The sequence below is a fragment of the Cryptotermes secundus genome, unplaced genomic scaffold (genome assembly GCF_002891405.2).
Source record: "Cryptotermes secundus unplaced genomic scaffold, Csec_1.0 scaffold318, whole genome shotgun sequence".
In the NCBI taxonomy this organism is placed as follows: domain Eukaryota; kingdom Metazoa; phylum Arthropoda; class Insecta; order Blattodea; family Kalotermitidae; genus Cryptotermes; species Cryptotermes secundus.
In genome coordinates this window covers 1,169,524-1,192,463 of record NW_019730108.1, presented here as the reverse complement: position 1 = coordinate 1,192,463, position 22,940 = coordinate 1,169,524, and the positions used below count along the sequence as shown (strand labels likewise).

Sequence of the window (22,940 nt, the reverse complement as noted above, 5' to 3'; positions counted from 1 at the left end):
TTCTTGTTGGTCGTGTGAATTGTCTGACACATCTCTGAGGGTACATCATACCTTGAATGGACAGTCATGTGGAAGAAAAGTGGAATGCATTCTGCATGATCTCTGATATGGAATATTTGGGTCCTGTCATATGTTGAGAATAGAATATGGTAACTTTTTAATGATAACTGTGCCATTAACTGAAGAAGATGCACCCTCAAAGATAGTTTAGCGACAGCGCTATCTCTACACATGTCTGTACTTGAAGTTTTGGTATGATTCTTTGTACTCAGAACCTCCAGAGGGCAGATGACCTGCCTCGTGCAAATTATGTCACACCAGTCAGTAATATTCTCCCATCTGAGTGTGGCAAGAGAAACATAGACCCCTTGAACCTGGGAGATGGCCCGGTGGCTCGTATTGTGGGAGGGTATGAAGTGCCGAGGGGAAGCTATCCATGGCAGGTAAGAAGTTGTACCATGACTGCCAATTCACCCTCTCTTTGTAGTGGAATCCTCATGTGATGTTTCACAATATAACCTATATCACTCAGGAATGTGGGATTTTAAGTTCCCAGTAGTGCTGGGATGGTGGTTGAATTTTAACTTGTATAGTAAATGGACCATATGTTTGTTGCAACAGTGCAGTTCATGGCAAGTAAAGGGGTTAAGATTTTCCTTTATTTAGCATTCAGTTTCTCCAGTGTCAACCATATTATAACAGTTTCAGGTTCCTCTTTGAGTTTTTCTCTATCAGGATTTAATGTAGCCCCTCAGAGAAACATGATATGGAGATTTTACTGTATATATGACGAAGGTACACAACATTGGAGTCCATGTCCTGGTTTTATTATGTTATTAAGATTCTCAGTTTGAATTCCAACATCGTCAAATAGGAAGTTGGGTGGGCCTCAAGGCTGGTCTGAATGCTGCAGAGAAGAGCAAAATGCCTGCCCACTACAGTAATTGAATACCAATTCCTCAGCTGTTGAGCACATAGCCTAGTCACTGAACTGTACTGTCTCAGCTTATATCAGCATGCTCTTTACTTTCAGTGGTAATGTTGCAAAGGTGTTCATTTTCCAACCGTCTTTCCACAGATGCTTCATGCTTAGCTGTTACCGTTTTCGTAGGTCCAGCCAGGAAGCATATTATCAAAACTTCTCTGTATTTGAGATGCCACCTTTAAGCCAGCATTTGGCTGTGCTCAGAGTAAAAGCATTAACGTACATTCTCTCGTCTGATACCCCCCAATCTTCTCAGAGTCTGATAGATAGCTGTATGGTAGACAGCAAGGTTGTCCCTCTGCTTAGTCAAGAATCATGCAATGAAGGCGTAGGGGGAAGTGAACCATAATTCCACATATTCTTAACTTTGGCACTAGATGGAGGCGAGTGGTCAGATTCACTCTTTGGCTACTTTGACCTTGTGGAAATAGCCCTCCAGAGTTCTGGGTGGGTCCTAGAGCCCGTATGGACACTGGGGAGGATAGAAGGAGCTGTCCCTCCTGCTGGAAATTAAACTGTGATGCGTCCATGGCCTGACCCATCGCCTGGATGGTCACTATTCTCACTGAGCTGCTCCAGCTCACATTTGCATTGTGTGTTTCATTGCAGGCAAGTGTGCGAGTGAGAACGGGAGGGAAGTCTGTGCACTGGTGTGGGGCGGCTGTGGTCTCACCACTCCACATCCTCACCGCTGGCCACTGTATGCAGGACTACACCAAGGGAGCCTACTTCATCAGGGTTGGAGATCATGACACAGAGGTGAGCAGAATCCACTTCTCTACCATTGCAAAGTATCAGCATACCCTGAAAAGCGCCAGGTATTGTCGTGTCCCCCAGATATACGTTGGACATCGTGAATTTTCTGTTAAAGAGAGTGTCACAATTCCCTCATTCCTTTGTTCATTGGCCACCCTTTCCTGTATGTTAGCCACGATAGCAGGGTTGGGATAGTGACTAGGCAGTGAGACCTATAATTTATGTTGTACACTATACAGATTTTGTGCATTGATTTCAGAGTGACAAAAATCCTTGAAAAGAGGGGTGAATAATGATAAATATGATACTGAATCATTGCTTTGCTAAAGAGTGTGTCAGGATGAAGACAATCTGAGCAGTTGTTTTCTTACAGGAAGCAGAAGGAACAGAGCAAGAGTTGAACATTGATGAGATATACTTGCATGAGGAGTTCAACAAGAACATGCGCCTCAACAATGATATTGCTCTGGTGAAAGTGAAAGGGCTGGGAATGCAACTGGGTCTACACGTCATGCCTGCCTGCCTGCCGCATCATGGTGTCCAGTATACTCCGGGTCTCAACTGCACCATCTCCGGCTGGGGCTCGGTGAAAGCAGCTGGTGCAGGTGAACACAGTGAGCCTCAGAAATGAAACACAGGGTCATACAAATGCATTTCATTTTTCTCTCTGACTTGTTCAAAATATATTTTATTGTGATAATTATTTAACCAGTTACACTTGAGGTAAGTGGAGAAATGCATCTAAAATGTCCGTTATTTATTGTCTAATTTTAACCAAAATTTAAATTTATTGATAAATTTTAGTAAAACTCCCCAATATAAAATTTTACAAAAATCCACTTGGCAGTTCTCACTTGTTTCATGCATACAGCCAGATGAACAGACAAATGGATGTAGCAATTCTAATAGGCACTCTGTATGGGATACCTCAGCAGTCAGTGTAGGAATGGCTATGTGCTGGATGACTGGGTTTCGATTCCCAGCAGGGGCAAGATTTTTGTGTTCACCACAGCATCCAGACCAGCTTTAGGGTCACCCAGCCTCCTATACAATAGGCACCAGGGGTGATTTCCTTGGGGATAAGGTGGCTAGGGCATGAAGTTGACCGCTCACATCATTAATGCCTACATATCTTCATGGCACAGCGCTTAATTAAGCACAGGGACAACTTTGCCTTTTGCTTGTTACTCTGTAGAGCTGTGAATGTGCCCAAAAAGGCCATAACTGCTCACCTTCCTACTTTCCTCATTTTTAAGAAATAAAAGGAGGCTTATGGGATCACTCTGCTGTCTGTATATCCATTTCCCCCTAATTCCTGAAAGACAGAAGTTGCCCTGTTTATATAACTTGGGGTCAGACTGCAGAGAAACACTGCATCCAACAGCTGGATGCTTCGTTTCCTGTGCAGTCTGTTTCATATCAAAGGAAAGTAGGCAATGAGTTCGTCCCACAACTTCTTGTCTCCCCTAAAATTACTGCTCTGAAAGTGTCAGTAATGTGACAGGTCCCATACCAGTGGAGTTCTATCTTAGGCTGACACATGGTGTTCCCTGATTTCTGTATTACTATTACAGATATTCAGGGTATTGGCCCCAAAGTAAGGATCCTTGAACTATACTTGTGCATTTCATGCAACAGAAATGCTCCATACTTTGATCCTCATATATTTGTAGAGTACCAGAGACAATCACAAAAATATGAGAATGTGCCTTCTGAGAGTAAGAACACTTACCGCTTTGGGCCTTACGAACGTGAAACTTTAATTCCAATTATACGAGTATGTTTAGGAGACGAAATCATGTTTATGTAGAGCCTGGCTTAATGTTCTTCTCCCATGTACAGGTTATTCTCGTCATCTTAGGGCCACTTGGATCCCTTTGCTGCCCCATGAAACATGTAAGGCCAGCTTTGTCTACGGTACAAAAGCCATAGGAGATGGAATGTTTTGTGCTGGGCTGCTGGAAGGGGGAGTGGATTCCTGTCAAGGTGACTCAGGTGGAGCCCTTGTGTGTCTCATTAATGGTATGACACTTTTTTTTTTTTTTAGGTTTATTGCATTTTGCAATACTTTGTAGATTGTCTAGATGTTGCGTCTTACATGCCGAAGATGTTTGTGCAGCTCATGTGGGAAAAGCAAGCCACAGGGAGCCTGGATAGCAGGAAGGAACAATCAGGGAAAATTTTGGCTATGAGCGAAGTCACCGACTCACTGACCACATAGCACAAACTGTGCAATAGAGAGGGGTGCCCATAGTAGTTGACACATTTTCTTGTACACAGTTAGTTTAGGCAAGTAATACAGAAGGAATGCATGAGGTTTGAGGTCTTGATGGCCATGACTGTGTGGATTTGACACTGTATAGTCTGGTAGATCATTAGCAGTGTTTAGGGGAAATCTTTTTGCCTCCATTGTCAGGGTATAAGAGCTTTATAAATTCACGGCAACATTATGATTGTATGCTAGGTGTCTTATCTTTGCTCTTTATGTTATTTGAATCTGTTCTAGTAGTGTGTGTGTAACAAAGCATACGGCAGCAGTATTATATTCTTTCATACTTTTTTATTTTCACACAAATTAATTTGTATCACTTAGGAATGAGATTAGAAGTAAAAAGGATGAGAAAGGGTTAAGAAACTGTCTCATATGAGTGAAATGAGTGTCTTTTATATTGGTCTCAAGAAGGTGACATACAAGCTGAGAAGACTGAGGTATTTTGAATTTGAGATTCTCATATCGGTGACTCTGAAGAGCGCTGTCTTCTGAGATGCGATGCCTTGCTTCCTGCTGGTTGCTTAGATTATTCTTTGGCCCTGAGGAAACATGGGTGAGCTTCAACAAGACTGCACTGTTTTACATCCCAGGTGACAGTGCATTTTAAGGTAAAAATATGTCAGAGAAGATTTTGTTTAAGACTTCACAGAACAACAGCAAAACAAGCAATGCTGTTCGTATGTGAAATCTGGTTTCCAAAGTAAAAGGACAGGAAGAGGCTGGATGCACAGCAGATAGGACTCCTCAGCTCGGTTGCTTGATGTTGGTATGATGAAATGGCCGGAGAGCAGCTTGGTTGACTAACATACTGGATACTGAGCATTAGAGAAGGCACCGCAGATCCCAGTTTGAATGGACAGAGGACACCTGTTCAGTACAGACTTCAGGGAAAAATGCTAGGAGGCTGAAAGATTAGCAGTGAGACTTGGGAAAGGCTGTAGTGGCCTCAACCATGCGAACACAGAGCAAGAAGAAAAAGGTAAGCCAGGAATTGAGATGTCTAAAATGTGCAGTAGCAGATATCTCTGTTCACTGAGTGAATAAACTGGCAACACTTCTTATTGTTAGGTAACATTGATGTTAGTGGATATATCCTCCATTCCTGCTCCAAAATTGTAACCTTCGTCTCCATATTAATGTACGCTTTATAGATCACTCCTGCGATGGCATTTATTTTATTCCACAGGTGAGTTTACATTGTACGGAATTACAAGTTGGGGCCACGGGTGTGGGCGACCTAACAAACCCGGTGTGTATACCAATGTGGGCTTCTACAGAGACTGGATCGACCATAAACTGGAAGACTCCATGTCAGGGCGCTGAGAGAAGCCACTGCAGCAGGTGAGAGTGACTGCAAGCATTTCCTCTTGTACTTGTCAGCTGACATCATGGAGTTCTCTCATCACAACACTCTGTCACTTTGTAATTTGTAATGTTCTCAACATACTGCCAGTAACTGTACACCGGCAATTGGCTGGACAGCAGTGAAAAATGAATTGGAAAGGATATGGAAGGAATTGGTCATGACCTGATTTAAGATACTATCTTGGCCTTTACCGCAGGACTGACTAAAAACCACAAGCAACCTCAGCAGGGATAGTCAGTGCCCTAGATGAGATTTGAACTGGGGACACCTCCCGAATATAAACCAGAAGCACTGTCATTTGAGCCAACTTGCTTTATCTGGACTGTACTGGTTAAGTTCGGACTAATTTACTGAAGAAAGTGGTCTTCTGGGATGCGGCACCATGTATATGTGTTAACCAACGTTTCGGTGGAATGTATCGCCTCCATCTTCAGGGTAGAAGGAAAAATAAAAAAATCCACACGTGAAGAGACAGTGAGAACAGGTGCAAGCAGACTTGCGGATTTTCTTATTTTTCCTTCTACCCTGAAGATGGAGGCGATACGTTCTTCCGAAACGTCGGTTAACAGCACATCTACATGGTGCCAGAAGACTGCTTTCTTCATAGTCACCGCCGTGAAAACCTCAAATCTTAATTTACTGAATGTTTAGCATTTCTACTTCATATTTGGAACATCATATTTTTTTAATTTCTAGTCCAGAGGGCAGCTATACTGATAGGTTCTACTCAGTCCCTCCAGGAGAGTACCTTAAAGTAGGATGTAATATTATGTATAGTTTTCTTGATACAGCTAAATATATATGTTCAGTCATTGTGAATAACCTTAATGTACCCTTAAAAATTTTCAGCAAGAGGATATTTCTTGTGAGGGTCTCCAGCTTGCAGTCTTTAGAAATGGCTTCCATTTTGCCCCAAAGGAAAAGTAAATACTCACCTTACACAGTAAAAGGGTAACTGAAATATTTATTTGTGTATGAGAACAATGTCATGCTTCAAAAATACCAGATAAAATACTAAATTGTATAATGAAAAACTTACAAAGAAATTTCTGAAATCTGGATACTATACACATCTTTGGTATGTAAAATATAAAAAGTATTAATTAAATTTAGAACTATAAATAATCATGAAGCTTGCTATCTTCTGGGATGTAATACTGTGTGGTCCAGAAGAAATTTACTAACGTTTTCAGGAACATACAGCCTACATTTTCAAGGCTGGATAATAAGCCAATCAAGTAACCAGCGAGATGCAGATGGCTTACCCTATAACCCTGAAAATGGAGGCAGTGTATTCCTCCAAAATGTTTGTGAACTTTTGCTGGATTACACAACTACACATCCCAGAAGACAATGCTGTTCATTAAATCACTGCTACAAGAATGTCAGATCCATTACAGATATTCTACTCCATCACAGACTCCTCAGGAAGCATTTCACATCATCACTGTTTCATCTGCAGTGCAGGCAAACCCCAACTTACAAACATAATATGCCCTTTGAAACATGTTTGGAAGTGAATTTATATTTTCCATGGAAATATATCATGAAATCTGCTAATGTCAATTTATTAAAATGTCTGTAAGTGTGGGGTTGGCTGCGCTGTAGCTCAAGTGCTTAGTCTCTGGCTTCCCACCGCGGCGGCCTGGGTTCGATCCTGGGTCTGGTCAAGTGGGATTTGTGGTGGACAAAGTGGTGCTGGGGCGGGTTTCCTCAGAGTACTTGGTTTCCCCTGCCAATCTTCATTCCACCAATTGATCCACAATCGCCCTCACCTATCATCTGGGGCTGGTACAATAGGCAGGAAGTGGCCGTAGTACAAGGGACTTAGTCCCACCCCACTAGCAATACAAATAAGTGTGGGGTTCTATTTTTGGTAAGTGAATTGGGAGTTGCAGTACTCATAAAGATGAATTGTTCATTTTTTGAAAGTTCATAAGTAGAGGTTTGCCTGTATGTAGATATGTTTTGTGCAGTTCCCATGCACTTTGGGTTCTTGGCTTAGATATATCATGTTCTGATAAATGCTTCTAAATACAAAAACAGGATACAAATCTTACACAAGTCTGTTTCATTAATGTGCTGAAGTGCTTCATACATTGCAGTAGTGAAGTCCTGCATGTAAGATATGTTATCATGTGTTTTTGCAGCACACTATTGTTATAGTTTGCTTTGTTCTCATAAAGATATCACATTTTTTCTGCTTTTTTAATGTATATTACACTTGAGTTTCACATGTACTCATACAACATTATGATCATCCTGTTCATTTGCTGCTCTACCCCTGTACTGGGATTTTACTTGCTGTCAAGCATTTTCCCATGAAAACTGGATTTTGAACTCAAGACATTAAAATTTAACTCAGGGGTGTCGGGTGCTTCCTCCAGTTACTATAGTTACTGGATCATATGGTGTGTGGTGGTGGGGTGGCAGGTGTGGATGTGAGTGTGGTTGAGGTGCTTTGGGATTAACCCTGGGTCTTCTACCTCACTTCCAACATCCTTGACAGAATCTCTTCATGACTCTTGTATCTATATCATACTGGACACCAGCATAACCAAACAGTTAAAATCCTTAAATATTTTTGACATGAATTTAATCAAAATTACTACATAAAGTTTAAAATCTTTTGCAGTCTGAAACCTTCTAACATTATTTGAGATTTCATTCTGTAGTTGTAGGGGTTTTGCCGTTCAACTTTTAGGGTGAAAATATAGGTCCCGTGTTAACATGGATGTTATGGAGGGGACTTGTTTCTGTTCATGGAACTGCTGTGTGTTGCTTTCAGACTCCAGCTGTGTAACACGTCGGGTTGCCCTCGTTAGTATCTGTAGTAAGTTGTCCGTTGAGTTTAGCTCCTTACATAGAGACTGGATGAACCAAGTTCCTTTGTCTGGATTACGAAATGAATAAAAACCTGTGAAGATAAAGAAAATATCTCATAGCCTTGAAAGTGATCATTAATTTGAAACAGAGGATACCATATGAGATCTGAGGTTATCATGATGGTAACTATGCAGACCAGGTGACTGTTCAGAACTGTGTTGCTCTGTAGTTTGTTGGAAGTCAACTGATGTTTCAGAGGAACATACCACCTCCATTTTCAGGGTTGAAGAACAAGTCAAGCTCTGCTTGCCACCTGCTTTCATGCTGGTTTCTTACTTGGCATATTCTTTGACTCTGAAGATGGAGGCGACATGTTCCTCCGAAACGTCTGTTGACTTCCAACGGACCACACGGCATTAAATCCCAGAAGATAGAACTCTTCATAACCACCGCTGTGAGAAACTCAAATCCTGCATAGTCCAGTAGATGTTCACAGATGTTTTTGATAAATGTGCTGCATGTGTCTTCCTCCAAAACATCACATCACAGAAAACAGTAGTCTACCGGGGACACCTTTCTGCTCTTGAAAACTCTTGCTGTGTAGCTGTTATAAGCTTTCATTAGTTTGAGTTGCATCTTACCTTCCATAGTGCTGTGGGCAAACAGAAAATCGGCATGAGTTGGAATCTTGCACAAGGGTGGGCTGGAATCAAACTCTATACTTCTTCGCTGCTTGACCTTGATTCCTGCATCAAGTTTCTTCCCTCGACATGCCTGTAATATAAAACCGCTCGATAGCTCATGCTGTAAAAATGTAGGCCTTTGCATGGAGACAATGATACATCTAGAATATGCTCAATCCACAGTTCTTCTTGCTTGTCACATAACTTGAGCTGCTCAGCTGGGCGGCTAATACTGTATGATTAAGGTAAACCAAAGTAAAATTAATTAATGGGCACACTGTTTATAGGTGATGGCTCTTACAGAAGTACACTGTATTGCTAGTCTTTTAGAAGTCTTTGCTGCTGCCTTCTTCAAGGTTAAAGTGTGACTACCCAATGGTCCCTGCAGATTCAGTAAATGTCTCTATTCTGGTGTGAACTGCTAACATTTGAATCATGGATTGAAGAATGAAATGGGGGACAAGGGTCTTCAGGTGACCTTAGAACAGGCTGTTATAATAGATGTATCAGAAACTGTAGGTTAACTCATTTCCTGCCATGCAGTTGTATTGGGATTTTACCTGTTGAGCCAGTAATTTTGCAACAAAAGTTGGATTTAGAACTTTTTACATTCAGAATGGAAATGAAAGTGAACAAGTGACAAATAATCAACATTTACTATATGTATGATCTATTTCCATCAATAAATCGTCTATTTGAAAGTACTTTCCTGGTAGTCAGACCGGGGGTGGGTCTGAAGGAAACCTAACCCAGCTGTCTCCCTCCGCATACAAATCATACACCCACCTCAGTAGGAAGCAAAAAAATGTGCACTTGTTGGAAGCTAATTGTAATTGTGTCATGAAATTAATGTTGATGTGTACAGAGTAACTCATATAGAATTACTCTGCTATGGAAGATTTTTTTTTCTTTTGCATAATCTTGTATGTGTTGTTCAGGGATGTACCTGTATAAAGAAAAGTTTTGGCTTCCCAGCCAGGCTGGGGCACTTATCGGCTGTAAATGGTTTCCAGAGCATCTCCACATTGTAGAATACGCCGCTGTCTCGAGGTACAAGACGTCCCTCCCTTTCTCCGTGTGTCAGCACTATTACTGCTAGGCAGTCAGCATCTGAATGGTCCTCCTTAGCCACTAGAAAAAATTAGTTTAGTGTGACAAGTGATTTATTTCTTTCTTTCTTAATTTATCTGCTTGTATATTATTTTAACTGCCTCCTGTCAGTAGAAAATGTAAACAAATTGTTTACGAAAATGAATCAAAATTCCAATCTGCCCCTCTATTGGCCAGACATTCATTGACTGGAATTCAGAATTCACTAGTTTCTCAGTGTCTGGAACTGTAAATATCAATTATTTAGTCCACTTCAGAATGGTTTATGGATGTTCAAGCTTTGACAGCATGCATAGTAACTACTGTGCTTTAAGAGGTTCATAGAACACCACTAATATCAAAACTCACCACTTAAAATGATATACAGCTAGTGCAATCATTCACTTTGTTGCTGTCTGTTTCTCTAAGATCCATTTTAACATTATCTTTGGATTTGAATGTTAGTCTTTAAAGTGAACGTTTTCCAAGATACATCCCCATCAAAATTCTATACATTNGTTAAAATTCTTGACCCTACCGGGACTCGAACTCCGACCCTTCACAGTCGTCCAGCCCGTATAATAAAATTTGGCTTAACCGGGTTTTCGATCAACCGTGACTTCCATCCCCACCATTAGCCCGGATAATCGAGAGTTGACTGTACATGTTTTTCCCCATATTATCTGTGATTATAGATTACCTACATTGGACAATATTAAAATGGATCTTAGGGAGATAGGATGGGATGGTATTGATTGGATTGATCTGGCTCAGGATAGGGACCAGTGGAGGGCTCTTGTGAACATGGTAATGAACCTTCAGGTTCCATAAAATTTTGGGAAATTCTTGAGTAGCTGCAGAATTGGCGGCTCCTCCAGAAGGGCTCAGCTCCATGAGTGAGTATAGATTACCTACATGCTGAAATGGCTTCTTTGATGTCTGAATACTCCAGGTTGTTATGAATGGTGACTTCAAATAGAAGAGATGTGAAGGTTTCATGTAATTTCTTGACGTCAAGTTTGGACCCTTCTCTAGGTGCATAATCATTTGTGTCAAAGGTGTCGTGGTTAAAAATTACAGCTTGTCCCCTGCGTTTGTGTTTCATGTTGTATTCACTTGCATCCCAGGCAACAGGCATCTCTACAGCCATTGATACACATCTGTACAAGGTAAGGCTTGTGAAACAGCCATCACAGCTTTTGGCAACTCAAGACGTCTAATCATTAACCATCTTTACATTGTCACCATTGTGTATTTTTTTCCAGAATCGTGATATAGGAATTGTTAAACAAATTTAAAATGTGACACAGTTCAAGTTCTTGGACACAACAGTAACAAATAAAAAATAACCATAAAAATTACAGTGCATCTTATACATCAGTGCGACTTATATATGGGAAGTGGTAATGAAAGCGATGTGTATAAATGTTAGGACTGTGGTTAACAACTCATTTAGAAGTAAATATATATTTTTGTTATAAATAATAAATAATGAAATGTTTTCCTACACAAAAAGGAAATAAAATGTTTTAGGTAAAAATATTTTTTAATTTCTCCCATGTAAAACATTATGTGACATATACAACATGAAATTGGTATATTTATGAACAAATGAATCATTTTAAATATTAAGTGTGTCCATACAAAAGTTCAGTTGATGCCTCTCAGAATATGCACTGTGTCTCAATTACAATGAACATTCTGTTTATGCTGTCTAGGGAAATAATCACTGTTTATCATTAGAATCATCAAGTCCATAAATACACAGTGTGGGCAGAATTAAGACTTTATTGATGTTAAAGCAGATGGTAAGGGATGTGTTTTGAACGGTTAATGAGGGATTAAATGTATGAAATGCTTTCCACTATTTTTTTATTGCTAGTGAGGTGGGACTAAGTCCCTTGTACTTTGGCCACTTCTGGCCTAGATGATAGGTAATGGTGATTGTGGAGCAATTGGTGGAATGAAGATTGGCAGGGAAAACCGAAGTACTCGGAGAAAACCTGCCCCAACACCATTTTGTCCGCCACAAAACCCACTTGACCAGACCCGGGATCGAACCCGGGCCACCGCGGTGGGAAGCCATCGACTAACCGCTTGAGCTATGGCGTGACCCCTTCCACTATTTGGTTTCAAATAATTATCTTGCTGCCTCCTCTCCGGAACCCTGAAGACCAGAATATACAAAAGTGGCACTGGGTGAGTTTTCTCTTTCAATTTCTCCATACCACTCATTCGTTCCACCATCTGCTCTACACTCACGAATTATCTTCTCATCTGGCGCAACATTATCTCAATTCTGACAGTGTCATTAATTAACCAACTAAAGAAATTGTGTTTACTTTTTTCTTTACCTGGATCCAGTTTCGGAGATGTTGCTGTTCTCTGGTGGTGTACAGGGAGTTGAATCAGTGACCTCTTTGGAGGTCTTGTCACTTCTTGTCCCTGTCTGTCCCTTTTGATTCCATTCCACACTAACTGTTGGATTCATGTCTAGGGTTGTTGGTCGTTCATTCCCACCCACAGCACCGTCAACTCTTGTCATGTTCTCTGTATCTTTAACTTTGCCATGTTTATCGCCAATACAGTCTACCACATCCAAACTTCTGCGTCTACACGATTGAAATTCGTCACGTACAGTCGTGTACATTCTTGTGCTTGGTTCTGTAAGTACTGAGTCTTCACCAGTCCTGTTAATAACATCTGACCTACTTCTTTTATGAGTTGGTTTAAAATTAGCTTGTATTAATGTGCTTTTAATGTCAGAAATTGCTTGGGTTTCATCAGCATCTGCTGCACTTCCTTTCTCCATTCTTACTATCTCAGATTCTGTGGTGTTTATCTGGGACTTTGTTATCTGTAGAGTGATAAAGCAGCTACCAGTTCTTTTTGTTGTTATTGTAGATATAGTTTGCTTATTTTTCTGTGTCCTTATTATACTACACCTTCTAGTTTGTTCTGTAAAAGGTGAATGATACTCATTGATCCTTCTTTAGTACTGCAAAATGATCATAAAGGATGAGTCAGGTGGATGTAGAATGCCATCATAAGCTATTTTGAGGTGTCTGTTTGAGGCTGAGAAAAACCTCAGTCAGGATAGGCTACTCTATCTTAGATTCAAAATGACGCTTTTCTAAATGCAAGTCTGACAGAGTGACACTGAGCTAACAAGTCTGATATCAGCAGCAAAGGAAGTAAGGGGCACACACAGACATAGAAACAAAGGCTCTCTAAATTTCATTTCCTGTGAAATACCACCACCTGATCAATTAGCCTTATCTTGCAAATGTGTTGAGAGAGAGGACAGTTACCATGGTTATCTGTGCATATCTATACGCTTATGGCTGTTAAACAAGGTTAACCCTTTGTTTGTGGTTGTTGCATATTAACATATGGCACTCCATGGGTGTGCTATTTATTTTGTTTGAAACTGAGAACTGTTGGACTCAGACCACCTATAGACTGAAATGTTGTTTTTCTTTCAGTGCTAGTTTCCATTTAGGCCCATTTATTTCGGCACCACAGAACAACCAGGTCCGGTGTAAATGTTCTGTTATTATTGTTTAATTTAAGACTTCTTTGCATCATCACAACACAACTGATTTATGCAGATGTCAGACCAAATCAAACACTATAACAGGGAAATATTTCTGTGAATTCTGGAGTATGCCCAGCAGACAACCTGAAAGTGTTAAATGGAAGTCCAAAGTTTGAGGTGTGGAGAAACTGAGGGTCAAGTCTGAGAAGCTACAAAAATGGTGCTTAACATAAATAAAGATCTCAGCAAGCTCTGCGAGTTTAATTTAAAATGTTTCTCTATTGTAAATATAACAGCAAACTGCAAGGGAAAAATATGTCTCTCTCTCTCTGTTCACATTTTAGTTTTGTGACAAAAGTTTTTTTTATCTGGAATGAATTAGCATCAGGACCAGTAAGTTACACAGATAATTACATTTTATGTATTTCATTTCACAGTGATAATGCAGTAAGAGAAACACAATGTGAAGTCCTTCTTTGTCCTGATATATTCAGAACTTTGCTACCTTTTTGATACATTTTATGTGTTGAAAAATACTCTGGGTACAGAAAACATAAAAACTATTCTGAACTCATAAGTTTGGACATCAGGTTCCAATCAATGTACACTATGTAATCCAAAATAATATTCTATACAAGTGGTTAGAAGTGGCTTATCAACAAAAATATGGACTTTGTAGAATGCAGACAACTGTAGCTTTTGTCTAAAACTATATTTAATGGTATGAACAGAAACCGTCAAAGTGTTGTCTCGGATGTTGTGTTGTATGGTTCTGCTTCTCACAAAGCAGACTATGCTCTTAACATAACTTACTGGTCATGGTCATGTTTTGGCTCTGTTACACCCAAGAAATATCTGTGATATCTATAGAATAGAATTCTGGGTTCCAGAACCAGTCTGGAATTTGATTGTGAAGATTAAAATTTCCATTGCCCATTCTAGGAATCAAACCCAATCCATTCAGTCTGTGGGCACTGCACAAGATAAAGAAATGAAGGAACAAAGAGTAAGTGGCTTGACTCACCGCATATGTTCCGATGGTGTCACAGCTGTGAGTTGTACTATTCTGACAAAACACAGAGTTTACCTGATGGCGTCATACTTGCAGCATTGTCATCTTTTTTCTCCTAACAATAGTCTCTTCTTTCTGGATTTGCTGAGATAAGGCTGGGTATCATGACAGAAACCTTATAGATATCTAGACTCCTCCCACTTTACTATGGAGTCACTACCTTTATCTGATATAAACCACCTGTTCAGTTATTTATCTGAATTTTATATATGTCACATTATTTGCACCATCGAATGTAGAGCTTACATTCCAAAAGCACTGGCTTATTTCTGTCTCTACCTTGGCTTACTTTCTTCAGTTTTTTATGCTGATGCATTGTTGAAAATATGCATCTCTTATTGAGGTAATGTTTTAAGAGAATGTAAGACAACAGGACACCATCTGAAATATCTGTTTAGCATTTGGTTTTAAGACGATAATAATGGACTCGTGGAAGCAGTCACATGAAACTGAATGTGATAAATCATAAGCATATTTCTGAATGCAACTTTGAAGTTATATCTGGCGAAGTTATTATAGTTAGAATCTGTGCTGCTGAATACTGTGTGGATTTCTGAATTTGAATATTAGTTTATTCTTACAGTGCTTGTCAGAAATGATGGAGAAAATAATTGCTTCCATATTTTCATCCTTCACTCTTTTTTCTTTCCTCTCCTTTACCCTTTTAATACCTTTATCTCCTTCTGTCATTTCTTTATTCCTATCCCATTAACTTTTTATGTTCTCCATCATCCCCCTTCTTCCTTTTGTTTGTCCGTTTCATATCTTTATCTTCCATTATAATAATGATAATTATCATTGCTCTCTGTATACACAAGTAATGACAGAAGCTAGTTTGGGTTTATCTCCATATGCTAGTAATGTTAGAAGACAGTATCCTAGCAACGGCTCTGCAGTCAAGCATTAGGGTTCTCTGAAGGGTGACAGGAATTGGCTGTCATTTATATGGAGATAGACGCTTTATGCTGACTTCACCATTTACATGTAGATTGAAAAAATGACAAAGTGGGTGTGATTAGTTTGTTCCAGAACTTTTTGCTATAAACTTTATAAAGTCAAAACTTTGTGAATGTGATTGAAAACATGTTATTAAGTAAGTTAGAAGTAAAATTGTCCCTGTGATTAACTAATGAAGTACTACACCATGAAGTCATATGGGGGAGTGTATGTATAGATTCACATACACTTATTCTTGACCTTGGCATTAGTTAGAGGCTCCATGCCCCTGCCACTTTACCCTCAAGGAAAGAGGCCCCTGTAACAATTGTATAGAAAGCTCATCGGGTCCCAGAGTTGGTCTGGGTGCTGTGGAGAAGAGAAAATTTTTGACCCTACAGAGACTCAAACTCATTATTAAGTGCATGATAAAATTCCATGCACAGAGTAGGAGTGTGTGTAGTATGTTAGTGTAAGCCTGCACTTTGAGGACCACATTCATGTTCTACCATCCAATGCTATCAGTACATGCATGCATCTTTTGATGTCATGGATATTAACTGTAAATGTATGTAATATTGTATGTAACTCGTATGTAATAAAATAAAATAAGACTCTGGTAGAATGTAGCCAGGATAGGCCAGTCAGTATAATGACTAGATCACAGGCTGGATGGGCAAGGAACTATGGATTGATTCCCAGTATGGGGCAGAGATTTTTCTCTTCTCCACAGGAAATCAAAATTTAAGAAAAGAAGGAAATGTATCAGATATTAATAATAACAATTATATATTTTTTCTAAGGTTATTAAAAATAGCCCTAAATGGCTTAGATGTAGGTTTGGAAGAAAATGTTCTGGCTGCCTGCCTTTCGAAATCGCTACTCCATGAAGACATGGGTGAGTGGATGTACACGTATAGCTCCACGTTTTCTTGACCTCGGCACTAATTGGAGATGAGTGGTCAGCTTCACCCCTGGGGAAAGAGCCCCCAGTACCCACTGCATAGGAAGCTGGGTGGGCCCCAGAGCCGGCCTGGACGACATGGAGAAGTGAAAATTCTTGCCCCCATCGGGACTCAAACCCTGACTCCTTGGTTGTTCAGGCCATAGTCAGTTGCTATACTGACTGAGCTACCCTGGCTCCTCCCATTTATTGATGAATGCAATTTTATTAGTTTATTTATGGATCCTTAGTGGAATCTTTTTGACTTCTATTGTAATTCCATTTCTTTGTGTAGTCCTTTTATGAGGCTGCATCGACAGCTATGGTTATATGATTTCCAGTGATTGTTAATTGCAAGTTACGAGGAATGTGAGAGGTGGGATAGATAGGTGGCTGCTTGTTTGAAGGCATATTCTTATATCCATGTGAACTGACTGCTAAAAACTAAAAAAAAAAACAATTCAGTCAGTATACCAGGTTCCCTATCCTACAGTTTATCATTTGATGATATTTTGTATTAAATACATCTAACTTGGCACATATCTATATAAAGCTCCAGCAGCTTTGTCCCCTAAGTGATAGGATTGGTTTTGAAATGGAACACACTCAACCTGAAAGAGTAAATGCATTTTATGTAGCTTTGAGGTGTAAGTTGTGACTTGAGTATAGATTTCTGTGATAGACATATTTTTCATTCAGGTTAACTAACTCAACTTATGAATATTTCTTTCTTCTGTGTATGATATGCTTTAGAATTGTCCAGTGCATTTCAGTAAGGGGGTTTTGGATTGGAGTAAATTAAATACTTATATAAGATTTGAGGCTTTCACGGCGGTGACTATGAAGACTGCTTTCTTATAAATACTTATACTTTATTGCAAGGACTGCTGAGAAACTTTGCCCTGATATGAGTGAAGTGATATCAGTAAAATTATTTCATACACTCATTTTGAAGAACAGGATAAAATCTTCATTGAAAGGGACCAGGGTGGCAAAATTATTCATAGCAGTCCTAGGAATGGGTACTGGGTCAGATCGTGGCCACAGCTGTACAGTAATTATTATTTCCTGCATCCTGTTGTATTATTATATACAATTTCTTTATTAGTGTCTGTCACAACACAACAATATAAAGGTCATGGCTAAAATTAACCTGGCTACATGTTTCGGCTCATAAAGTCATCATCAGGCAAACACATGATTACCATATTCACACACTACAGAACTGTGTGAATATGGTCATGAGTTTGCCTGATGATGGCTTTATGAGCCGAAACGTGTAGCCAGGCCAATTTTAGCCTTGATGTTTAAATTGTTGTGTTGTGACGGACACTAATAAAGAAATGTGTATAGTAATTATTTTGCTACAGATGAAATTGGTAGTATGTATAATGCCCTTTAGGGGATTGGGTTAATTTACATCTCAATAATAAAATGGGTAATGCATGAAATGAAGTGTTTACATACTTTTATTGGTTGTACTCGAGAGAAAGGGGATGTCCAAAACCCACATGGCACGTACCGTACCCGTCAAATATGGTTTAATTTGGTCTTTTCTGGATGAGGGTTAAACCGTCTTCACTATTTGCGAATAGTGTACATTCTAATGCAAATATACACAAAGCCTGTATAACATGAAATACTGGCCTGTCCTCAATTTAGCCAGTAAGATGCTTGTGTATAATACATACAAATGTATTTTTCGTAAAATTTCCAAACGTTCAAGCAGATGGTCCAATGATTGAGGTTAGCTCTTTCTTAGGGACCTCCCCAGTCACCTGAGGACGAAAACAGACATTCTTTCCGAAACATTGTGTTGCCTTTTTTAGAATACCGGACGATTGACAAGACCAGAAACGCAGTAATTCCGGGTTTCTTTGATCATATTTTTAACGGGAGATACCTTGCTCCTTTTGTTATAGCTTTCACGCCAGATAGCAGATACATTGCGATTTACCGATATACCGTTTAATTCGATTACGACGTGGTTTCCTAGCAACTGTTCGTGCAAGTGCCACACGTGACGAAGAAGTGGGGTTAATGTTTTAAGGTAATACTGTACATTTATAATTGCTTCGTTTGTATGGCCAGATTTATATATCTATAATTTTCGTTCTGATTGCCTAGTTTTTTTAACAGTACTTGACGAACGTAACCAAACTTTTGTCACGATGCTTCTTGAAGTCTTGAGTAAATTTTACAGTAGTCCCAACACTAGAGAATAATAAAAACTGTACATTTTTGTTTACAATTACAATACATTTTTTATTCGATTTTTCAGAATTATGCGGCAAATATGAAGAAATGCCATGTTATATGTGCAGTTTTTGTCATGGTACTGGCAATTCTCTATATAATGGAAACAGACACAGCAACGTTCAGTGCTGTTCAGTCAGCAGTGTTCACTTCTGATCACCGAGATCTCTTCCATTTTGTTTCTCATCCAGACACAGTGGAAATGGTCTGTATGGAATATGTGATATGGTACATGTTATAGCATTTAAATGGTCACAGATTACATTATATGTCTGTTTCATAATGCTTCATACCAACCACACTTCATGTACACAGTTTTGTTTTAGTTACAATAATGCACCTGTTCTGATAACATGCCAGGTATTGTAAGTTGAATATAAATATGTACATAAAATGTGGTTTGTTTTAAAAAATGTAATACTGAATTGAATATTAGTCCGCCAGTTATAGTTACAAAACAGGCAGTGGTATGGTGTGGGACATCTCCTTCCAGTCCTTCCTAGTATAAGTCTGAAAATTTGTCAATAAGTAAGATCAGAGGATAATTCCATTTTAAATAGTTGCAGAAAAACAGAAAATCGAACTTGTTACGCTCATTTTTAAATTAAATTTGGTGAGGTGAATGTATTCACACATGTGAGTTACTACACAAAATTTTAGACATGTAGGTTTAATGATTATTTTTATTTATTGATATTTGAAATTCTAAGTAAAGATCTAAGGTCTTTAAATTTATGTAACTCTGCCCATCCTTGAGGAATACATACATACATTTCATTTCACAAGTCCAAACAAATGGACATGAAGGTCGTCATACAAAAATTTAAACAAACACACAGATAACGAAATAATTAAAACTAATTGCTTATGTTATGCTCCACATATTCAGAAACTGTATAAAAGGAATTATTCATAAGATATAAAAACAGCCTATTTTTAAAACTAATTCTATCATCTTTAAGGCTTTGAATGGTTATGGGCAATCTGTTGAATAGTTTAATAGCAGTAAACATAGTACCTTTCTGAAAAGCAGAAAGATTTGAGTTTGGCAAATATAATTGCTTTTGATTTCTTGTATTCAAACCATGAACATCTAAACCTGAACAAAATTTAGTTTGATTATCAATCACAAACATCATCAACGAGAGAATGTATTCACATGACAATGGCAGTATATTCAATTTCTTAAAAAGATCCCTACAAGAGTCTCTAGGTCCCACTCCAGATATAATCCTTATTACTTTTTTTTGTAATTTAAAAACTCTAACATTATTCGTTGAGTTGCCCCCAAAAATTATTCCATACTTTAGAATAGAGTGGAAATAAGAAAAATACACCATTCGTAAAATTTCAGAAGTTCAGATTAGGCGATTTTGAAGAGAATTGAATAATCTCTCTAATGGGATATCACATGCATGGTTCAGAGAAATGAATTATTCTTCAGGATCATCTGTCTTTCTTTAGACCTGGAAATACACACACACACACACCATGTGTATGTGCGTGCTAAAACGTGTAACCTAATTTTAAGTAGGGACTTTCGTGGGATCAGTTGGTATAAAGTTACATAATGAGAATTGAAGCACAGGGATCCTTCTAACCTGCATGCCTCCCTAACCTACAGTTACATTTGCTTGTCCCTGACTGACTGCCAGCAGGAGGCCAGCATTTTATTTTAACTCGCATTAAGTTAAAAATTCGTTTCTTTTTGTCATACAAATCAGAATTTGGTGATAGATTTGATTAGCTTGTGTTAGGATGGTTCATTTTAGTTAATTTACATTATCCGTTTTATGGATTACAAGATTAACAGAGTGGGTATATCTGGCTCTGTGTTTCCTTCGACATGTATGAAAATCAGATCTCATGTTAGATACAAATTCTGTCTTTGGTAGACAAAAAAGTGTCAGGACCAAAGCCCTGAAACATTCATTTTGTGCTTTTCTGGAATATGACACCGTGAGTCTAGTATGTGGATGCAAAGTTCTCGAGGAACATATCTCCACCTTCCAGGTAGGAGATGGATTCACTGATATGTCAAGTTATATTGCGTAGGCCTTGTGATAGCTTAGGCACTTGGTTCTATTCTAAGGCAATCAGTGTGATATTTGTGGTGGATAGAGTGGTATTGGTGTAGGTACTCCTCCCAGTACTTCAGTTTCCCCTGCAAATTATCATTTCACCAGTGATCCATTCTTTCGTCTGGGGCTGTAAAATATTCCCATTTGTGGTTGAAGGGACTGAAGTCATCCCACCTAAAGAATAACAATAAAAATATTCAGGCAATTTTCATTTAGTTTTCTTGTTGTTATATTATGCAGACGATACAAGTATCCTTATCTTTGATAAGAATTTTGTGAAATTTAAAATTAGAATAAATAAATTATTTGAGATGATAAATGAATGGTTTAGGAAAAATGAGCTAGTAATAAATTATGAAAAAACTTATTCTCTACAGTTTAGAACTAAAAACAGTAAAAACTTAAATGTTCAAGTTAGTTATTTAAACAATCAAATTCCAAATATTTCTAATATATCGTTTCTGGGATTAAAAATTGAAAATTTTTTAACGTGGGAAAGTCATATTGATGCAGTAATTGATAAGTTAAACAGATCCTGTTTTGCAGTCTGATCAGTTAAATCCTTTTTCCACTGGAGACATTAAAAATGATGTATTTTTCCTATGTACATTCTACAATAACGAATGGATTAATATTCTGGGGCAACTCCCCGCATAGTATAAAAGTGTTTCGGATGCAGAAAAGGATAATTAGGATTATAACAAATAAAACAAAGAGAACATCGTGTTGTAGTTTGTTTCAAGAATTGGATATCCTCCCCCTACAAGCTCAATATATATTGTCGATTTCCCTGTTTGTTATAGTAAATAAGGAATTATTCACATTCAACTCACAAATGCATAATTGTAATACCAGATCTATCTGTGATCTGCATTATCCGCAAACTAATCTAACACAATTCCAAAAAGGAATATGTTACATGGGGGTAAAGATCTTTAATCATTTGCCACCAAAAATCAAATCTATGTCTAATGACTTGAAAAATTTTAAAATTCAGTTGACAACATTTTTATTGCAAAACTCTTTTTATACATGTGATGAATTCTTTAGTAACAAATTTGCCTAGAAATAAGGATAATAACATAAACAAATTTAATATTGCATAATTTTATGTATAGTGATGTAAGACTGTAAATTTAACACATGTTTTTTTATCTATTATAATGATTATAAGCTGTACATATATATTTATAATTGTATTGTACTATATTAACTATGTGACTGGTTCTATGTCTATGTATATGGATTTATGGAATATACAATAAATGAATGAATGAATGAATGCTGGTTGTGGGAAGTATAAATACAATATAACACAAATTGTTGTGGAGTGTTCTGGGATAGGCAGTGGCATGTAGATCCACGCTAAGATGCTAAAGATTATTGTTATCATAATATACCTCTGTTTGGTATGTAGCACATATAGTTAACACAGTATCACAGAATAAATTGAGAGCTAAATAGGAAGTAGCCATATCAAGTGCAATGGTTAACTGTTCAGGTTGCCTCACTGTTTTTGTTTCCATTCTAGTGGTTTCATTGGATATCTCACTTTCGGTCAGCTGACAGTAAGTTGGTGGGGGAGGGGAAACTCTACCAGGCAGTGTACACCTTGCCTCTTCTAGGTATGTAATTTTGTAACATAAGTACATTTTTACTATGAGTCTACATTAAATAATATGTTTATTTCATATGTCACCTGGTTTTGGGGCTACATTCTAATAAATGACATGAACTCCATCCAAAGTGCAAACAATATATTATATATCCTTGATCTTGCTCTCCTTTACACTACCTGTTTCAGCCTCAAACGGCCATCATCAGGTGTATACACTCACGTTGCTGTTACACTGCACTTTGTTTAAAATTTAAAATTTAAAATTTAAAAACACATTGTTCCTTTCCTTGTTATTATCAACATCTACTTCGTTGATATCTGTCTGGTTTATAGATTATTTTTGTTACACACGTTAGCACTTATAAAATCTTTAGTTCTAATTTTAAAATCCTTTAAAATTTTTTATTCCCTAAATTTTAAAATTGTCAGGGTTACTCGCCCTATGTCTATAGTGCTGAAGCGGCTAGTTCTTGTTTCCAGCACTGTACAGGTGTTATTTTGTGTAGTCTCCCTGTGTGC

At 38.2% G+C, this 22,940-nt stretch overlaps 2 protein-coding genes across 7 annotated transcripts in view; one reads left to right on the top strand and one right to left on the bottom strand.

The window, feature by feature from the left end:
• LOC111866126 overlaps window positions 1-22,940 on the top strand; it is a 54,590-nt gene that overhangs the window by 29,100 nt on the left and 2,550 nt on the right. For 2 of the 6 annotated variants that reach the window (XR_002843097.2, XR_002843095.2), the window contains exons 17-24: window positions 273-443; window positions 1,595-1,744; window positions 2,115-2,346; window positions 3,584-3,763; window positions 5,200-5,354; window positions 18,389-18,516; window positions 18,748-18,927; window positions 22,335-22,428. Coding sequence is in view for 3 of the 6 variants with exons in the window: in XM_023854767.2 (XP_023710535.1) it covers window positions 273-443; window positions 1,595-1,744; window positions 2,115-2,346; window positions 3,584-3,763; window positions 5,200-5,336 (870 nt within the window). In the remaining 3 variants the exon portion in view is untranslated. Of the gene's footprint in view, window positions 1-272; window positions 444-1,594; window positions 1,745-2,114; window positions 2,347-3,583; window positions 3,764-5,199; window positions 5,355-9,901; window positions 10,488-11,104; window positions 11,191-14,457; window positions 15,760-18,388; window positions 18,517-18,747; window positions 18,951-22,334; window positions 22,429-22,940 lie in introns of those variants that run through there. The other 4 variants (XR_002843096.2, XM_023854767.2, XM_023854765.2 and 1 more) reach the window with 4 other exon arrangements.
• LOC111866127 (caspase-1) lies at window positions 7,161-11,141 on the bottom strand. The gene is made up of 4 exons (XM_023854768.2): window positions 10,893-11,141; window positions 9,835-10,019; window positions 8,847-8,979; window positions 7,161-8,296 (listed from the first exon to the last, which is right to left on the bottom strand). Exons 1-4 carry the CDS (start codon window positions 11,125-11,127, stop codon window positions 8,073-8,075), a joined length of 777 nt encoding a protein of 258 aa, XP_023710536.1. The 5' UTR covers window positions 11,128-11,141; the 3' UTR covers window positions 7,161-8,072.